This window comes from Macaca thibetana, chromosome 7 (genome assembly GCF_024542745.1).
Source record: "Macaca thibetana thibetana isolate TM-01 chromosome 7, ASM2454274v1, whole genome shotgun sequence".
Classification (NCBI taxonomy): Eukaryota; Metazoa; Chordata; class Mammalia; order Primates; family Cercopithecidae; genus Macaca; species Macaca thibetana.
In genome coordinates, this window is record NC_065584.1 from 49,587,068 (window position 1) to 49,602,647 (window position 15,580).

Here is a 15,580-nt window from a genome sequence, read left to right on the forward strand (position 1 = left end):
TGGTCCCAGCTACTTAGGAGGCCGAGGTGGGGAATCGCTTGAGGTCCCAGGAGGAGGTCGAGGCTGCAGTGAGCCATGATGGCGTCACTGCACTCCAGCCTGGGCGAGAGAAATCTTGTCTCAAAAACAAACAAACAAACAGAAACCAGTACATACCTATGCATTGTGTTAGGTGTGGGGGTCAAAGGTGAACCAGCGCTTGCTCTGACTTCAAGGTGTTTATAATTAACTACAAAAGGGGACTAAGTTATTATGAAGAAGGGAGTTCATAAGCACAATAGCGGACGAATGTCAAGAGTGCTCTGCAAATGTAAAATGCTAGGGTTGGGGAGGTTGTTCCAGAATGGGCCTTTAGATTCCAACACCTCTTTCCACACCATTAGAAATAACAGAAAAAGAAAACAGTCCTTGAGAGGTTCAAGAATGGAGGACACAAATTCCCGGTGGCCACGCGAGCCGGATGACCTTGGACAAGTTACACAGCCCTTAGCCTTAACCTCCTACCCTGGAAAATGAGGACTACAATGTCTACTCTTCTATCGCGCAGATTAAGCAGGTAAAGTAATGGGCAAAGCATCTACTTTTGTGCAAGGGCTCAATCAACCTTACTTATGACTAGCACTAGTTTGCAACCTCTCCGAGAGACGGAAAAGGGAAATTCTGTGTAGAGTTACTTTAAGGGTCCTACTTAAGGGCCCTGCCAAACCGTCCATAGTTTCCACAAGGAACACTCTGCAGTCTCAGATTTGCGCTCCTTGCCTGAACCAAAGACCAGCAAAATTGAGGTTTTTCTTGTGTAAACGGTGCCCTGGTCTTTTCTCTGTAGGTAGGGAAGCGGAGCTGCCGCAGAAGCTCCGGTTGTAAAGACGGGAAGCGGAGCACTGGATCTCTGAGGGGTCCCAGGTGCCCAGACTCCAGCAGAAGCCACCCCCGCGGGGGAGCGGAGGCGGGGAAGTGGGCGCCGAGGGGCGTGGGGCAACGGCGTCGGCTGTCAGTGCCAGCAGAGCCGGGGCGGGCACACCTACTCACCGCCCAATCCCCGGCCGTAGCCGCGGCCTTATGAATAAGCAACAAAGCGAAGCGCCCTCCCCCTAGCGTCCCAGACAGCTAGGGAGTCGCCGCCGCCGCCGCCGCAAGGCCCGCCGCGGGGATGCCGAGCGCCCGCGCCGCCGCTGCGTCTGTCCTCCGCGCGCTGCTCGGCTGAAGGCGCACAGGTGAGGACGGGCCCGGTTCCGGCCACTTGGGCGGCCGCGGCTGCAGACGTGGCGCCGGGGCAGGGACGGAACCGGAGCCTCAGTGACGTGGGGTCGTCCCGGGAGCGTGCAGTCCCGGGAGCGTTGCAGCCCTGGGTGCGCCAGGCGTGCGCCCCGAGCCTCCTCCGGAGCGCGGTGCCCAGGTGCGGGGTGCGCGGGGGCAGCTCCGGGCGCGCTGGGCGCGGCGCGCAGGCCTCGGAGGACTCACGGCACTCCTTGCTCCATCCCAGCCTCCTAGCTCCGCACCAGCGAGCCGGCCTTTGTGCTGGCGGAGCTTGCAGGGCTGGCTGCTTTTGTGTGGGCTTTTCTTTCTCCCTCCGCTCGCAATCCCGTAGCAGTGAGAGAGAAGTTCCCGAAAACAACGGTTTACTCCTTTCAAACCGTCGATCGCAGTGTCCCCAATGCCACTCAGAGCCCAACAATCGAGGAGCGAATCGGGGCTGCGGTCGCCACCGAAATGTGTCCTGCCACTTTGCAGAAAACAAACAGTTGAGTGTTTAGCGCAGAGATGTCGAGCCTCCTTGCTCAGCCGCTGACCCGTCCCCCAGGACGCGGCTGGAGGACGCTCCTTGGAAAGGTCACTTAATTAGAAAGAGGGCCTGCGGGTTAGACCTGGGGGAGGCGAGGCTCTGCTTGAGACTCCGGAATAGTTGGGAGGTGCTGCCGGAGGTGCCCAAATGTCTCATGTGCCTCGTGGTCACTGACAGAATCTGACCTGTGTAGATTCCAAACATGTAGAACCTTGGCTGGCGAGGAAGCAAGCAGGAGCGAACAAAACAGGACCCTTAAGAGTTTGGGTTCTCAAAGATGAGAAATCCTTGACATTCCCAGATGATCCCGAGGATCCGCCTAGCACTTGGCATCCAATTTCAGTGCAGAACTGATGTGGAAGAGAGGAGAGATGGCTGCTTTAAAGTGTCTGCCTTCTTTCTTTGCAAGTTTTAGTTTGCAACTTGAGGGGGAGTGTGGAGTGGTTTGCAAAACCATCCCTAGAGTTCTGAAGGATCTCTTCTCCAAAGAACAAAAATTATTGAGTGGTCAGAATTCACATGCCTGCTCTTTCTTTTGGTTTATTTCCTTGGTGACAAGTGATGCTGTTGGGCTCCAAGGAGTCTCCTTTAAGCCAAGCATGTACAGTCATTGACTTTGGCACACATGCCAGTGGAACCCCACAGTAGCATCTATTGAAACACACAACCGGGTAAGGTTTCACAGTATCAGAACATTGCTTCTTTTACACACACAGATTTAAAGGTACTCTGACTTGCTGTTATAAATAAAGTGGTATTTTTTGTATTTGTCATAATAATGAACCAAGCACTTGTGCAGCAGACAGATTTGATATTGGTTGAGTTTATTCATAAAAATTCCCAAGGCTCACCAAGTATAAGGTAGCTACAGCAACGGAGCCAATTAGAGAGATGTGAATTTGTCTTTGTTTTCATGGGAGGTTTCTTACTATATATTCCGGAGTTTCCAGATCTTTACAATATTATAATTTGGTATTACAGAAATGGTTTGATGCTAAATATAAGTATAGAATCAAAATGAGGAAAATGGGTTTATCTGTTATGGAAAACGTCCACTCTCCAACTAAAGGTGTCCTTTGCCCTTTATTCTGTAGCTGTTTGTCTGAAAAGTTGTGTATGGAATTGTATTTTTGTTAATTGAACTTATAAAAATTCTCACATAGGGAAGCTGTCTATTCAGAGGGAACCTGGTTTTAATTTTTGTAAAATGAAAACTCATTCCCTAATCAAGATGTGAGGTCAATCTTATTTTTCCATATTGTGTTTACTTGGTGATTATAAGAAAAGTATCTGAAGCTAGTTTCAGCTTCCCTTTAAATGTCAACTACTAAGAGATCTAGTCAAGCAAATGGCTACATTTGTGTGCCACAAAAAACAAAAATGAAGTGTCCAGTTGGGTCACTGAAATAAACTGTCTTATGGATGGAGAAGAGCTTGTTGATCAAGATTGATCAGGATAGGATTCTGCAGACAGCAGAAGCCTCTCAGGTCACATTGTCTACGTGAAAACTGAAAGGGGAAGCTCCATGGAAATACCTTGGTGAAAAAAATGCTGCTCCATTTGTGGCTGATGTTATGGATGCTTCAGATTGCTCACATTTCTGTAGTTTGATGGGAATGCATGTCAGTAGCATGCTGGTATGTCTTATGTTGCATGATACTGTACTTTTTTTCAAATGGCTTTTATGTCTATTATCACTTGTGTGTGTTCTCCACCCTTCAAAAAAATATAACAAGCATTGTTATTTCTACTTTACAACAAGAAAACTGAGTTTCAGTGATTCGCCTAAGGTAGAACTGGAACTCGAAGAAACCTATTTTTAAATCTTCAAGTCCATCTCCTTTTACCAGGGATGAGATGATATGCTAGGGGTAATAAGCACGGATATCTTCATTTGTCTACATCACTAATTTGTAGAGACTAAAGCTTTTGGGCTCAGTATGTAGGACTTAGGTATGGTCTTCAGGGATGGTAAATTGCTTTGCTGGTATTTAGTTTCCAGAGTAGCTATTTTGACCCCAGCCTACTTACCCTCTTTACTGCCAGCTCTGGGGCTGCTTTCCTCCTGGGGGACCATGCTTTTCTTTGTGGTTACTTACTCCTTCTCCTTCCATTGTGATGGAACATGCTGCTGAAAGGATCGTCTGTTATTCAGCTATGTAATTTATGGTGAAGGATAGCTGCAGCCCAGATCCTGAAGCCAATATAACACACCAGTGATGATTGTCAGTAGCACAGTGAATCAGAAATGTGGTACCTTAATGCCATGTGCCACAGCTGGGTTAATAGGGTGAAAGTCTTTATAAGCTCAGCTTTAAATAAATACAGTAGTATTGGCAATAAGATAGTATTGGCAGTAAGAACCTTAAGGATTTAAAAAAAGAAAAAGTAAGACAATGATAAATTAGTCATTGAGGAAGGGTCATGAAAAGAATAAAATGGAGAGATTGTTAAGACACAAAGACACAAAATGGAAAGATTATTAAGACACAAGGATTATTAAGACACTTTCCCCCTCATCAGAGAGTCACTAATTGTATTTCAAAAGGTGAGATGGTATTTCAATCATGTTGACCTGAAGCTGTAAGACTTGTTACCTGTAACTGTTGGTCTGTTGTGTGTGTGTGTATATGAAATAAACTCTGAAACATTAAAATATAGCAGCAATGAGAACATATAAGTTATTGTTAGAGTGGCACATTAAATAAGTAGCCAAAATTGGCTAGGTATTGAATAAAACATACAATTAGACACAGACCATGAAATGTCGTTAAAAAAATCTTACAGTACAAAATAAAGACTCTAAACATTCTTTTTCACATTCTTAAATGGTTATTTATATTCACATCATGCCAACAAATATTTATGGAATCTCTCCTCTTTGTGCCTACCCTTATTGCTAATTATGTGGCAAAAAAAGGAATGGTAAAGACTAGTGTTTGTGTGCAAAGAACACAATCTCATTTGAGGTGCTGAGACTTACATGACAATTCATGCTACAGGAGCTAGGAGAAGGGTGGGGAAAGAATGGGCCAGAATGGGATGTGACCTGGGAGGCCAGGGTTTGGATACCTGGGCAGGGAACCATGGGTCGTACAGTGTCATCCTCAAAACTTGGGAGCCTGAATGCTGAGCACGGTGGCTCATGCCTGTAATCCCAACACTTTGGGAGGCCAAGGTGGGTGGATCACGAAGCCAAGAGTTCGAGACCAGCCTGGCCAACAAGGTGAAACCCCATTTCTACTAAGAATACACAAATCAGTGGGGCATGGTGGTGGGTGCCTATAATCCTAGCTACTCGGGAGGCTGAGGCAGGAGAATTGCTTAAACCTGGGAAGTGGAGGTTTTTTTGAGCCAAGATCATGCCACTGCTCTCCAGCCTGGGCAACAGAGCAAGATTCCATCTCGAAAACAAAACAAAACACCAACTTAAGAGCCTGAGATGAGTATGGCACTTAAAAGTGCTATGTATGTGACTGATGATGGTGTTTATACTGGGCACCATGGTGTGGGGTTGCATTATTAGATATGGACCTTGGCAATTGTATATTTGGGGACATTATATGCTGTGTTTTGGGAAAGCAGAGAGTTGTGTGGCAAAGGTAGGGACCTTGAATTCTTGCAGAATCCAAAAGATCAAAACCAGACACTATTCCTTAGGCAAGTTACTTATCCTCTACTGGCCTGTTGTTTTCCTCATCTAAAAAGTGGGAATAACGACAGTATCTACCTTATTAGGTTGTTGTAAGGATTAAATAAGATAATTTCCATTGGGCACTTAGAATGCTTGGCACATAGCAGCTCCCAAGTGGTAGCTGTCTTTGATTGATTATTGCAATTTTTAGTCTTCAGAATAAACTGGCTGGGTGTGGTGGCTCACACCTATAATCCCAGCAATTTGGGAAACTGAGGCAGGCGAATCATGAGGTCAAGGGATTGAGACCATCCCGGCCAACATGGTGAAACCCCATCTCTACTAAAAACACAAAAATTAGCTGGGAGTGGTGGCGCGCACTTGTGGTCCCAGCTACTTGGGAGGCTGAGGCAGGAGAATCGCTTGAACCTGGGAAGCGGAGGTTGCTGTGAGCTGACATCTTGCCACTGCACTCCAGCCTGGTGACAGAGTGAGACTTTGTCTCAAAAAAAAAAAAAAATAAAATCTGGATTATATAAAATAGATTGGAGAGGAGAGAGCCTAGACAAGGTCATCGATTAAGAGGCATTTAAAATACTAACAATCCAATGAGGTGATCAGAAGTTACAATTCCAAAAGAGGTTATGAGAGGAGGATCCACAGCAGTTGTGAATCTAGAATGTAAAGGAGAGAAGAGTTCAAGGTGGCCACCAAAGTTCAGATGAAGATGGTTATGTTTGAAGTGTCATCAAAGTAACTTACACTTGACAATGAAAAGCCAAGATGAGGTAGCTTTCTTCACCTACCCCACAGTAGCTCTCTGTAGTTTTTGTGTGTATCATAAGAAAAGGAAAATATAAAGCAAACTGTCACCAGTTTATTGGCAAACTCTACAGTCCTCCTTTGTCTTGAGTACTCTTGGGGCGATGCTCATTGTGCCTTAATATTATATGTGAAACTCAGTTTACGCTGGAAATAGTAGCTTCATCACTGGTGAGAATGATTTAATATATTGGTTTCCCTTTTGTGTTTTCATTTTGGTAACGTACTGAAATAGCAGTATTCATTTTAGTTGGAAAAAATATTGACCCAGTGCTTACAAAATCTGATTAACCAGATGGCCAAGGCTGGTATTTTTTTATGTTGCCTTTCATTTGTCTTTGAAACTTGAATATGCCTAGACTTGACAGAGAAACAGATTCTGGACTGTAGCTATGTAAGATTGTCAAAGATAATGCCTGACAGAACAGCTTATCTTGCTCACTGGTGGCAGAAATGCGTAAATTGTTCAGAAGAATGCCAAGCTATTAGGATAGATACCTTGATAGCAAATGATCGACAAAGTGCTACTGACCTGCTCTGAAGGAGATGCTTTTCAAGCTATTCAAAGCTGATACCCAACATCAGTTGGTAATTTGGTTAGAGCTTATTTATCTGAATTAATTTGCATCGAGAGAGACAGGGAAAAGAAAGCAGCATCCAAATACACAGTGGGAGGGAAAAGTAAGAGGAATGTTCTTTTTGTTTGTTTGTTAAATATTCTTATGATTGAGCTAATTGAAGATAATTAAGACCCAGAATTCTAATATGCAATGGAATCTCTCCTCCTTCCACTTCTTCCAGCAAAGTGGGCTATAGACATTCATCTGTTTGTTCAGCCAATATTTACTGAGCATTTCTTCTGTGTCAGGCACGTTGCCAGGAAGGGGATACAGTATTGAGGAAGAAGGAAAAGGCTTAAAATATGGTTGCAGATGGTTATTTAGGTTTAGAAATATTGTCGAATTGACAACAGTCTTCTCTTATTTATTTTGAGCGTCATGTAACTCCCACTGTGGGACATCAGACTAATGGGAGTGACTACATGAACCTATACTGGGCTTTGAAAGATGGAGAAAATCCGGGAATTTGAAGGTCATCTATCGGTTTATCTGAGTTGCAGGCGTGTTCCCTGTTATTCTTCTTACAGGTTGTCTTTTTTCCTTTTAACGTACAAGCGTTTTTCAATAGTGGGGAGAGGGAACATATGGCCTCAATACACAGACAGAGAAAGCTTGCATAAATACCTCTGAAAAGGGGGAAAAAGCAAAGGCTTGTGGTTCACCCCCACTCTTTCTGTTGTCACTGAATTTAGAAAGCAGGTGGCTGACAATCACAGAAGGAAAGTCTTTTGGAGCAATAGCAGAATTCCCTCCACACAAAAATCCTAAAACCCAAGATACAGGTGAAAATAAAACTTTGAAGGAAAATTATGTTTTGGAAAGGCAGTGGGGCTGTATTAAGTCTTTATTATCTATCCCTTCTTCCCTTGGTCTGATTTGTTTGTAAAATTTTTCTCTCAGTCCACACGACTCCATAACATACACATAACACATAAAGCATCTGCTCCATCATTTGAGCGCCTTTCCTACTTGATGGCAACATTATAGGAATATAGAAATATTTGTATTTTTATTTTATGTCATATAGGTGAGGTGTAAGAATAAAATCATGGATGAAGAAGGGATTTCAATGATTATTTTAATTCCTCATTTTGTCAAAGGAGAAACTGGGGCCACTTGCTCAGTATCATATAAGCAAGTTTTAACATCAATAAAGTTACGATTCAGGAATCATTTTTCTGATGCCAGCCCAAGGCCCTCTAAACTCTTATTACCATTCATGATGGCCTGGGGTTTTCAGATTTTTATTCAGAAGTATGGGGTCATGTGGGCCAAGGTTTTAGGCCACACGTTCAGTAAGATTTCACTGAATAGAAAAAGTGTTTGTTTAGGAAGGAGCAGCTACCTGAATGGATCAGAAATGAACCATAGCGTTCTATAGCTCTTATGACTCTTCAAGCACGTAGATAGAATTTAGTAGGTGAATTTGTCTGAACAGAAACCCAAAGGTGTAATTTCATTGACTGTCAATACTCTTGTTTCACAGCTATCATATATATATATATATATATATATATATATATATATATGTGTGTGTGTGTGTGTGTGTGTGTGTGTGTGTGTATATATATATATATATTTTTTTTTTTTTTTTTTGAGATGGAGTTTCCCTCTGTCACCCAGGCTGGAGTGCAGTGGCGCGATCTTGGCTCACTGCAAGCTCCACCACCCAGGTTCATGCCGTTCTCCTGCCTCAGCCTCCTGAAGAGCTGGGACTATAGGCGCCCACCACCACTCCCGGCTAATTTTTTTGTATTTTTAGTGGAGACAGGGTTTCACCATGTGAGCCAGAATGTTCTCAATCTCCTGGCCTCATGATCCGCCCGCCTTGGCCTCCCAAAGTGCTGGGATTACAGGTGTGAGCCACTGCGCCAGGCCTCATATGTTTTTGTTGTTGTTGTTGTTGTTGTTGTTGTCTGTTTGTTTTTGAGACGGGCTTTTCTCTGTCGCCCAGAATGGAGTGCGGTGGTGTGATCATGGCTCACTGCAGTCTTGACTTTTCAGGCTCAAGTGATTCTCCCACTTCAACCTCCGAGTAGCTGGATCTACTGGCATGTGCCTGGCTAATTTTGTAGAGATGAGATTTTGCCCTGTTGCTCAGGTTGGTCTCAAACTCCTGGACTCAGATGATCCTCCTGCCTTGGCCTCCCAAAGCATTGGAACTACAGGTATGAGCCACCGCACCTGGCCCCTTCACTACGTTTTTGTTTTAAGGAAGGCAAATAGAGGCATCAAGCCAAATTCAGTGATCTGTTACCTGGCTATGAATTAGAGTACATCCTGGCTCATCTAAAGTACAGTGATAACTAATGTCCAGAATGTTGACATGCTGTGGCACATGCTGTTTCCTCTTTATCAAATATCTTTGCCATTTTCTCTTTTTAGAAAAGAACAATGCAGCCAGGTGTGGTGGCTCACGCCTGTAATCCCAGCACTTTGGGAGGCTGAGGTGGATGGATCGCTTGAGGTCAGGAGTTCGAGACTAGCCTGGCCAAATGGTGAAACCCTGTCTCTACTAAAAATACAAAAATTAGCTGGGTGTGATGGCGGGCACCTGTAATCCCAGCTACTTAGGAAGTTGAGGCAGGAGAATCACTTGAACCCAGAAGGTGGAGGGAGCAGTGAGCTGAAGTCGTACCACCGCACTCTAACCTGGGTGACAGAGCAAGACTCTTGTCTCAAAAAAAAAAAAAAAAAAAAAAAAAAGATGGGCACAGTGGCTCATGCCTGTAATCCTAGCACATTGGGAGATTGAGGCAGGTGGATCACTTGGGGTCAGAAGTTCGAGACCAGCCTGGCCAACATGGTGAAACCCCATCTCTATTAAAAATACAAAAATTAGCTGGGTATGGTAGTGGGCACCTGTAATCCCAGCTACTTGGGAGGCTGCAGCAGGAGAATCACTTGAACCTGGGTGACGGAGGTTGCAGTGAGCCGAGATGGCATCAGTGCACTCCAGCCTGGGCAACAGAGTGAGACCCCATCTCAAAAACAAACATACAAACAAACAAAAACAATGCTAGCTAACAGTATGTAATTTAATATTCAGATATGTTTGTTTCAAACCCCCATTTGCATATGGGGAAACTTAGCATCCCTCTCATTATCATTGCAGATTCTTTGGGGACTTAACGTTTCTTTTAGTCATCTCTGGCTTCCGTTTTCTTCTGCTAAATTTGTAATCCCTGATATGCTGTTTCTTTTCTGCACATGACACTATTATACTCATGATGCCATTCCATTCCTGTATTTCCCTGAAGCATCGTGGACTCAAGATTTCTGTGTAACAAATTACCCCATAGCTTAGTGGCTTGAAATAACAATAATTATTTGTTATTTTGTACCAGTTCTATGCATCACAAATTTGGAAGTAACTTAGCTGCGTGGTTCTGGCACAAAGTCTTTCAAGAAGGTGTAGTCAAGATGTCAGCCAGGGGTGCAGTCATCCGAAGGGCTGACTGGGGCTGCTGGACCAATTTCCAAGATGGTACACTCATATGGTGGTGGTAGTTGGCAGGAAGCCTTGGCTCTAAATCCATGGATTCCTTTTTTTCTCACGTAGAAAAAGTCAGTCTTCTTGTGCTGTGTGGTGGTGCGTGCCTGTGGTCCTACTTACTTAGGAGCTTGATGCAGGAGGATTGCTAGAGCCCAGGAGTTCAAGTCCAGCCTGGGGAAAGAAAAAAAGAGAAGGAAGGGAAGGGGAGGGGAGCTCACACCTGTAATTTCAGCACTGTGGGAGGCTGAGGCAGTTGGATCGCTTGAGGTCAGGAGTTTAAGACTAGTCTGGCCAACATGGTGAAACCCCATCTCTAATAAAAATACAAAAATTAGCTGGCCATGGTGGTGCATGCCTGTAGTCCCAGCTACTCGGGAGGCTGAGGCACAAGAACTCAGGAGCTGGAGGTTGCAGTGAGCTGACTCGCACTGCATTCCAGCCTGGGCGACAGAGTGAAAGTCCGTCTCAAACAAACAAACAAAAAAAGAAACAAAAAAAAGAGGAAGGAAAGAAAATTCAGCCTTCTTTTTGTCTTCAGCTGTGCAGATCATGTCCTGAGGACTTTACCTTTCTTCCTTCTTGAAAGGACCTACAAGACTAAATGAGATAACACGTGGAAGCTTTGAAAACTCTTTAAGGGAAGAAGGCCCTGTGATAATAAATTTATAAATTTCACACGTGCACATCATTTGCTTAACTTAGATCATTGAATGATTAGACATGAAAGAGAAAAAAATGTAAACTTTATAAAGTTGAGGTTTTTATTTTAGAATTTTAGTTTCAAGGTTTAATTTTCTAGAAAACTTGCAACATCTCTGAGAAATTTCTGATGATGGGAAGAGAAAAGGTCCTACTCAGCAAAACAGATAAAAAAAAGAACTGAAACCCTTAAATTTGGGGGGAAATTAACAATTTTAATATAGTTTTAGTTGTAATGAGAATGTGAGTAGTTTATTTTAAATACTACAATACATTTTTTATCTTGTAATAATGGATATTCAGTAAAGATTGCTAATTTTAAAATATATTTTTTTCCTGAAACTATTAACCTTGCTTAAACTCTTAAACCTTTTCTAATCCTTCAATTTTGAAACATGTTTTGCCTGTAATTTGTATAGTTGTTGCAGAGAATAATAAATGATTTAAGCATTTAAAAATACATATTTTCTTTCTTTTTTTCTTTTTTCTGCTCTAGTCAATGAAAGGGACACTTTATTGTGGCTCCAAGGCCATGGGTCCTGGGCAGAAGGCTGCTGCCCTTCGAGGAAGGAAGAACCTTATTTGACCTTCTTCTTGGGGTACAGGTTGTTGCTGTGGCCAATTTCTTCTTGCGGCAGTTGATAGCACGGGGGTGCAGGCAAGCATAGCCCTTGCAGCAGATCATCTTGTCGCAGTTGTATTTCTGGGTGAGCTGGCGGAGGAAAGGCTTAATAATGCCACCTTGCAGGCACAGCACCAGGTTTAGGGTGGACTCTTTCTGGATGTTGTAGCCTGAGAGAGTGCGGCCATCCTCCAGCTGTTTCCCAGCAAGTATCAGACGCTGCTGGTCAGGTGGGATATCCCTCCTTGTCTTGAATTTTGGCTTTGACATTCTAAATGGTGTCACTGGGCTCAATCTCAAGGGTGATGGTGTTGCCCGTGAGGGTCTTCACAAAGATCTGCATCTCTGCGTCTGCTGCTCGGCTGCCTCGCTGAAGAAAAAGAGCTAAAAGACACATTTTCATTGAAAACTATTTACTTACTTTGAAAAACTCTTAAAAGTAACTGGTATTCAGCATTTAATGCTGATATTTAGTGTTTTCAAACATACTTTTCTTAGTCCATTTGGGCTGCTATAACAAAGTATAATAAACAGGATGTTTGTAAACAACAGAAGTTTATTGCTCACAGTTCTGGAGACTGGGAAGTCCAAGGTCAAGGTGTCAGTAGATTTGGTGTCTGGGTAGGGCCCACTTTCTGGTTCACAGAAGGCACCTTTTCGCTGTGTCCTACATGGTGGAAGGGGCCAGGGAGCTCTTGGGGTGTCTCTTTATTTTATTTTATTATTTCGAGATGGAGTTTCCCTCTTGTCGCCCAGGCTGGACTGTGATGGCACGATCTCAGCCCATTGCAACCTCTGCCTCCAGGGTTCAAGTGATTCGCCTTCCTCAGCCTCCCAAGTAGCTGGGATTACAGATGCCTGCCACCATGCCCAGCTAAATTTTTGTATTTTTAGTCAAGACGGGGTTTCACCATGTTGGCCAGGCTGGTCTTGAACTCCTGACCTCAGGTGATCTGACTGCCTCTGTCTCCCAAAGTGCTGGGATTACAGGCGTGAGCCACCTCGCCTGGCCCTCTTTTATTTATTTATTTATTTATTTTTGAGATGGAGTCTCCTGTCCAGGCTGGAGTGCAGTGGCATGATCTTAGCTCATTGCAACCTCCACCTCCCAGGTTTAGGCAATTCTCCTGCCTCAGCCTCCCGAGCAGCTGGGATTACAGGTTTGCGCCACCATGCCTGGCTAATTTTTGTATTTTTTTTAGAGATGGGGTTTCACCATGTTGGCCAGGCTGGTCTCAAACTCCTGACCTCAAGTGATCTGCTGGTCTCGGCCTCCTAAAATGCTGGGATTACTGGCGTGAGCCACCACGCCTGGCCTGGGGTCTCTCTCTTTTTTTTTTTTTTTTTTTTTGAGACAGGGTTTTGCTCTTGTTGCATAGTCTATAGTGCAATGGCATGATCTCAGCTCACTGTAATCTCCCCCTTCCAGGTTCAAACGATTCTCGCGCCACAGCCTCCTGAGTAGCTGAGATTACAGATGCCTGCTACCACTCCCAGCTAATTTTTGTATTTTTAGTAGAGATGGGATTTCACCATGTTGGCCAGGCTGGTCTCTAACTCCTGACCTCAGGTGATGCACTCACATTGGCCTCCCAAAGTGCTGGGATTACAGGTGTGAGCCACCGTGCCTGGCCTTGGGGTCTCTTTTATAAGGGCACAAATTCCATTCATGAGGGTTCTGCCCTCATGAAGTCATCACTTCTCAAAGGCCTCACTTCCTAATACCACCATGTTGCTGATTAGGTTTTAACACATGAATTCTGGGGGCCACAAACATTCAGAATGTGGCAACACTTAAAAAGTTATTTGAATGAATGTGTAAGACTTACTTTTTATTTCTTTGACATGTTGTTATTTCTATATCATTTGACTACATGGTTAATAGAGGAATTTGGAGAGAATATTGCAAATGTGACTTCAAGGGTAATTTATTTCAAGTAGGTATTTAAGAAACAATGAACTTAATACTTGAACTATGTGTACCTTTTTCTAGGGAACCTCAAGTTAAATCAGCAAAATTCAGCAGGGAAAAATGAACTGGGTTAGCCATGTCTCAAAGGTACAAAGAAATAGAACAGTCCTCTCCTACCTACCATCTCTGTGTGTTATAAAGTCAAGGAGATTATTTTACTTACGGTTTAATTTAAAGAGACTTATTTACAACACGTATTTATATGACAGTTTGATATGCTTTATTTTTCTGCAGGATTCAATTACTGGACTTGTCAACTCTGCCAGTGTATGTGCCATTTCTCTTCCACTATGAGTGGACCGATTGTATTGCACATTTGTCTGGCTTTCTGTAGCCTTCTACTTTTCAACGTTGCCACACAATGTCTGGCCTTCCCCAAAATAGAAAGGAGGGAGATAGCACATGTTCATGCGGAAAAAGGGCAGTCTGATAAGATGAACACCGATGACCTAGAAAATAGCTCCATTACCTCAAAGCAGACTCCCCAACTGGTGGTCTCTGAAGATCCAATGATGGTGTCAGCAGGACCATCGGCAACATCATTAAATAAAGCATTCTCTATTAACAAAGAAACCCAGCCTGGACGAACTGGGCTCATGCAGACTGAACACCCTGGTGTTTCCACTGCTACTGAGTCAGCTGTCCCAGCAGTTGAAGAAGTATTTGGTTCCAGCCAACCAGAGAGAATATCTCCTGAAAGTGGACTTTCCAAGGCCATGTTAACCATTGCTATCACTGCGACTGCTTCTCTGACTATTGATGGAAAGGAGGAACTCCTTACAAGCACTAACTTTCAGCCCATTGTAGAAGAGATCACAGAAACCACAAAAGGTTTTCTGAAGTATATGGATAACCAATCACTTGCAACTGAAAGTCAGGAAGGGGCTGGTTTGGGACATTCACCTTCATCCTATGTGAATACTAAGGAAATGCTAACCACCAATCTGAGGACTGAGAAATTTGAAGCAGACACAGACCACAGGACAACTTATTTTCCTAGTGCTGAGTCCACAGCAGGCACTGAGCCTGGAAGCCTCACACCTGATAAGGAGAAGCCTTCGCAGATGACAGCTGATAACACCCAGGCTGCTGCTACCAAGCAACCACTCGCAACTTCCGAGTACACCCTGAGTGTTGAGCGAGAAACTGACAGTCTGCTGGGAGCCCCAGAAGTCACAGTGAGTGTCAGCACAGCTGTTCCAGCTGTCTCTGCCTCAAGTGATGAGTGGGATGACACCAAATTAGAGAGTGTAAGCCGGATAAGGACCCCCAAGCTTGGAGACAATGAAGAGACTCAGGTGAGAACGGAGATGTCTCAGACAGCACAAGTAAACCATGAGGGTATGGAAGGGGGCCAGCCTTGGACAGAGGCTGCAGAGGTGGCTCTGGAGCTGCCTGAAGGAGAAACACACACGGGCACAGCCCTGCTAATAGTGCATGGGAATGAGAGATCACCTGCTTTCACCGATCAAATTTCCTTTACCCCCACAAGTCTAATGGAAGACATGAAAGTTTCCATTGTGAACTTGCTCCAAAGTACGGGAGACTTCACGGAATCTACCAAGGAAAACAATGCCCTGTTTTTCTTAGAGACCACTGTTTCTGTCTCAGAATATGAGTCTGAGGCAGACCAACTGTTGGGAAATACAATGAAAGGTAAAAGAAAGAAAAAGAAAAACAAGCTTTGGTTTAATTTAGAAACTTTCAATTTTTTTTTTAATGGCAATTTAGAAGTAGATTGAAGTTTTAATGAAAAGCAGGCCAGGTGCAGTGGCTCATGCCTATAATCCCAGCATTCTGGGAGGCCGAGGTGGGAGAATTGATTGAGCCCAGGAGTTTGAGACCAGGCTGGGTGATATAGTGAGACCCCTTCTCTGAAAAGGAATAAAAAAATGAAATTTGAAAAATGAAGAAAAGCAGAAGCATACAAA

At 43.9% G+C, this 15,580-nt stretch overlaps 1 protein-coding gene and 1 pseudogene across 2 annotated transcripts in view; one reads left to right on the forward strand and one right to left on the reverse strand.

Annotated features, from left to right (window-relative positions):
* The first annotated feature begins 1,137 nt into the window (after nt 1-1,137).
* The window catches only part of ARMH4 (armadillo like helical domain containing 4), a 157,069-nt gene continuing 142,626 nt past the window's right edge, over nt 1,138-15,580 (forward strand). For both annotated transcript variants that reach the window (XM_050799721.1, XM_050799722.1), the window contains exons 1-3: nt 1,138-1,214; nt 11,552-11,713; nt 13,884-15,305. In XM_050799721.1, the coding sequence (XP_050655678.1) occupies nt 13,919-15,305 (1,387 nt within the window). In that variant the 5' untranslated portion in view covers nt 1,138-1,214; nt 11,552-11,713; nt 13,884-13,918. The remainder of the gene's footprint in view (nt 1,215-11,551; nt 11,714-13,883; nt 15,306-15,580) is intronic.
* LOC126959942 (ubiquitin-like) lies at nt 11,562-12,453 on the reverse strand (annotated as a pseudogene).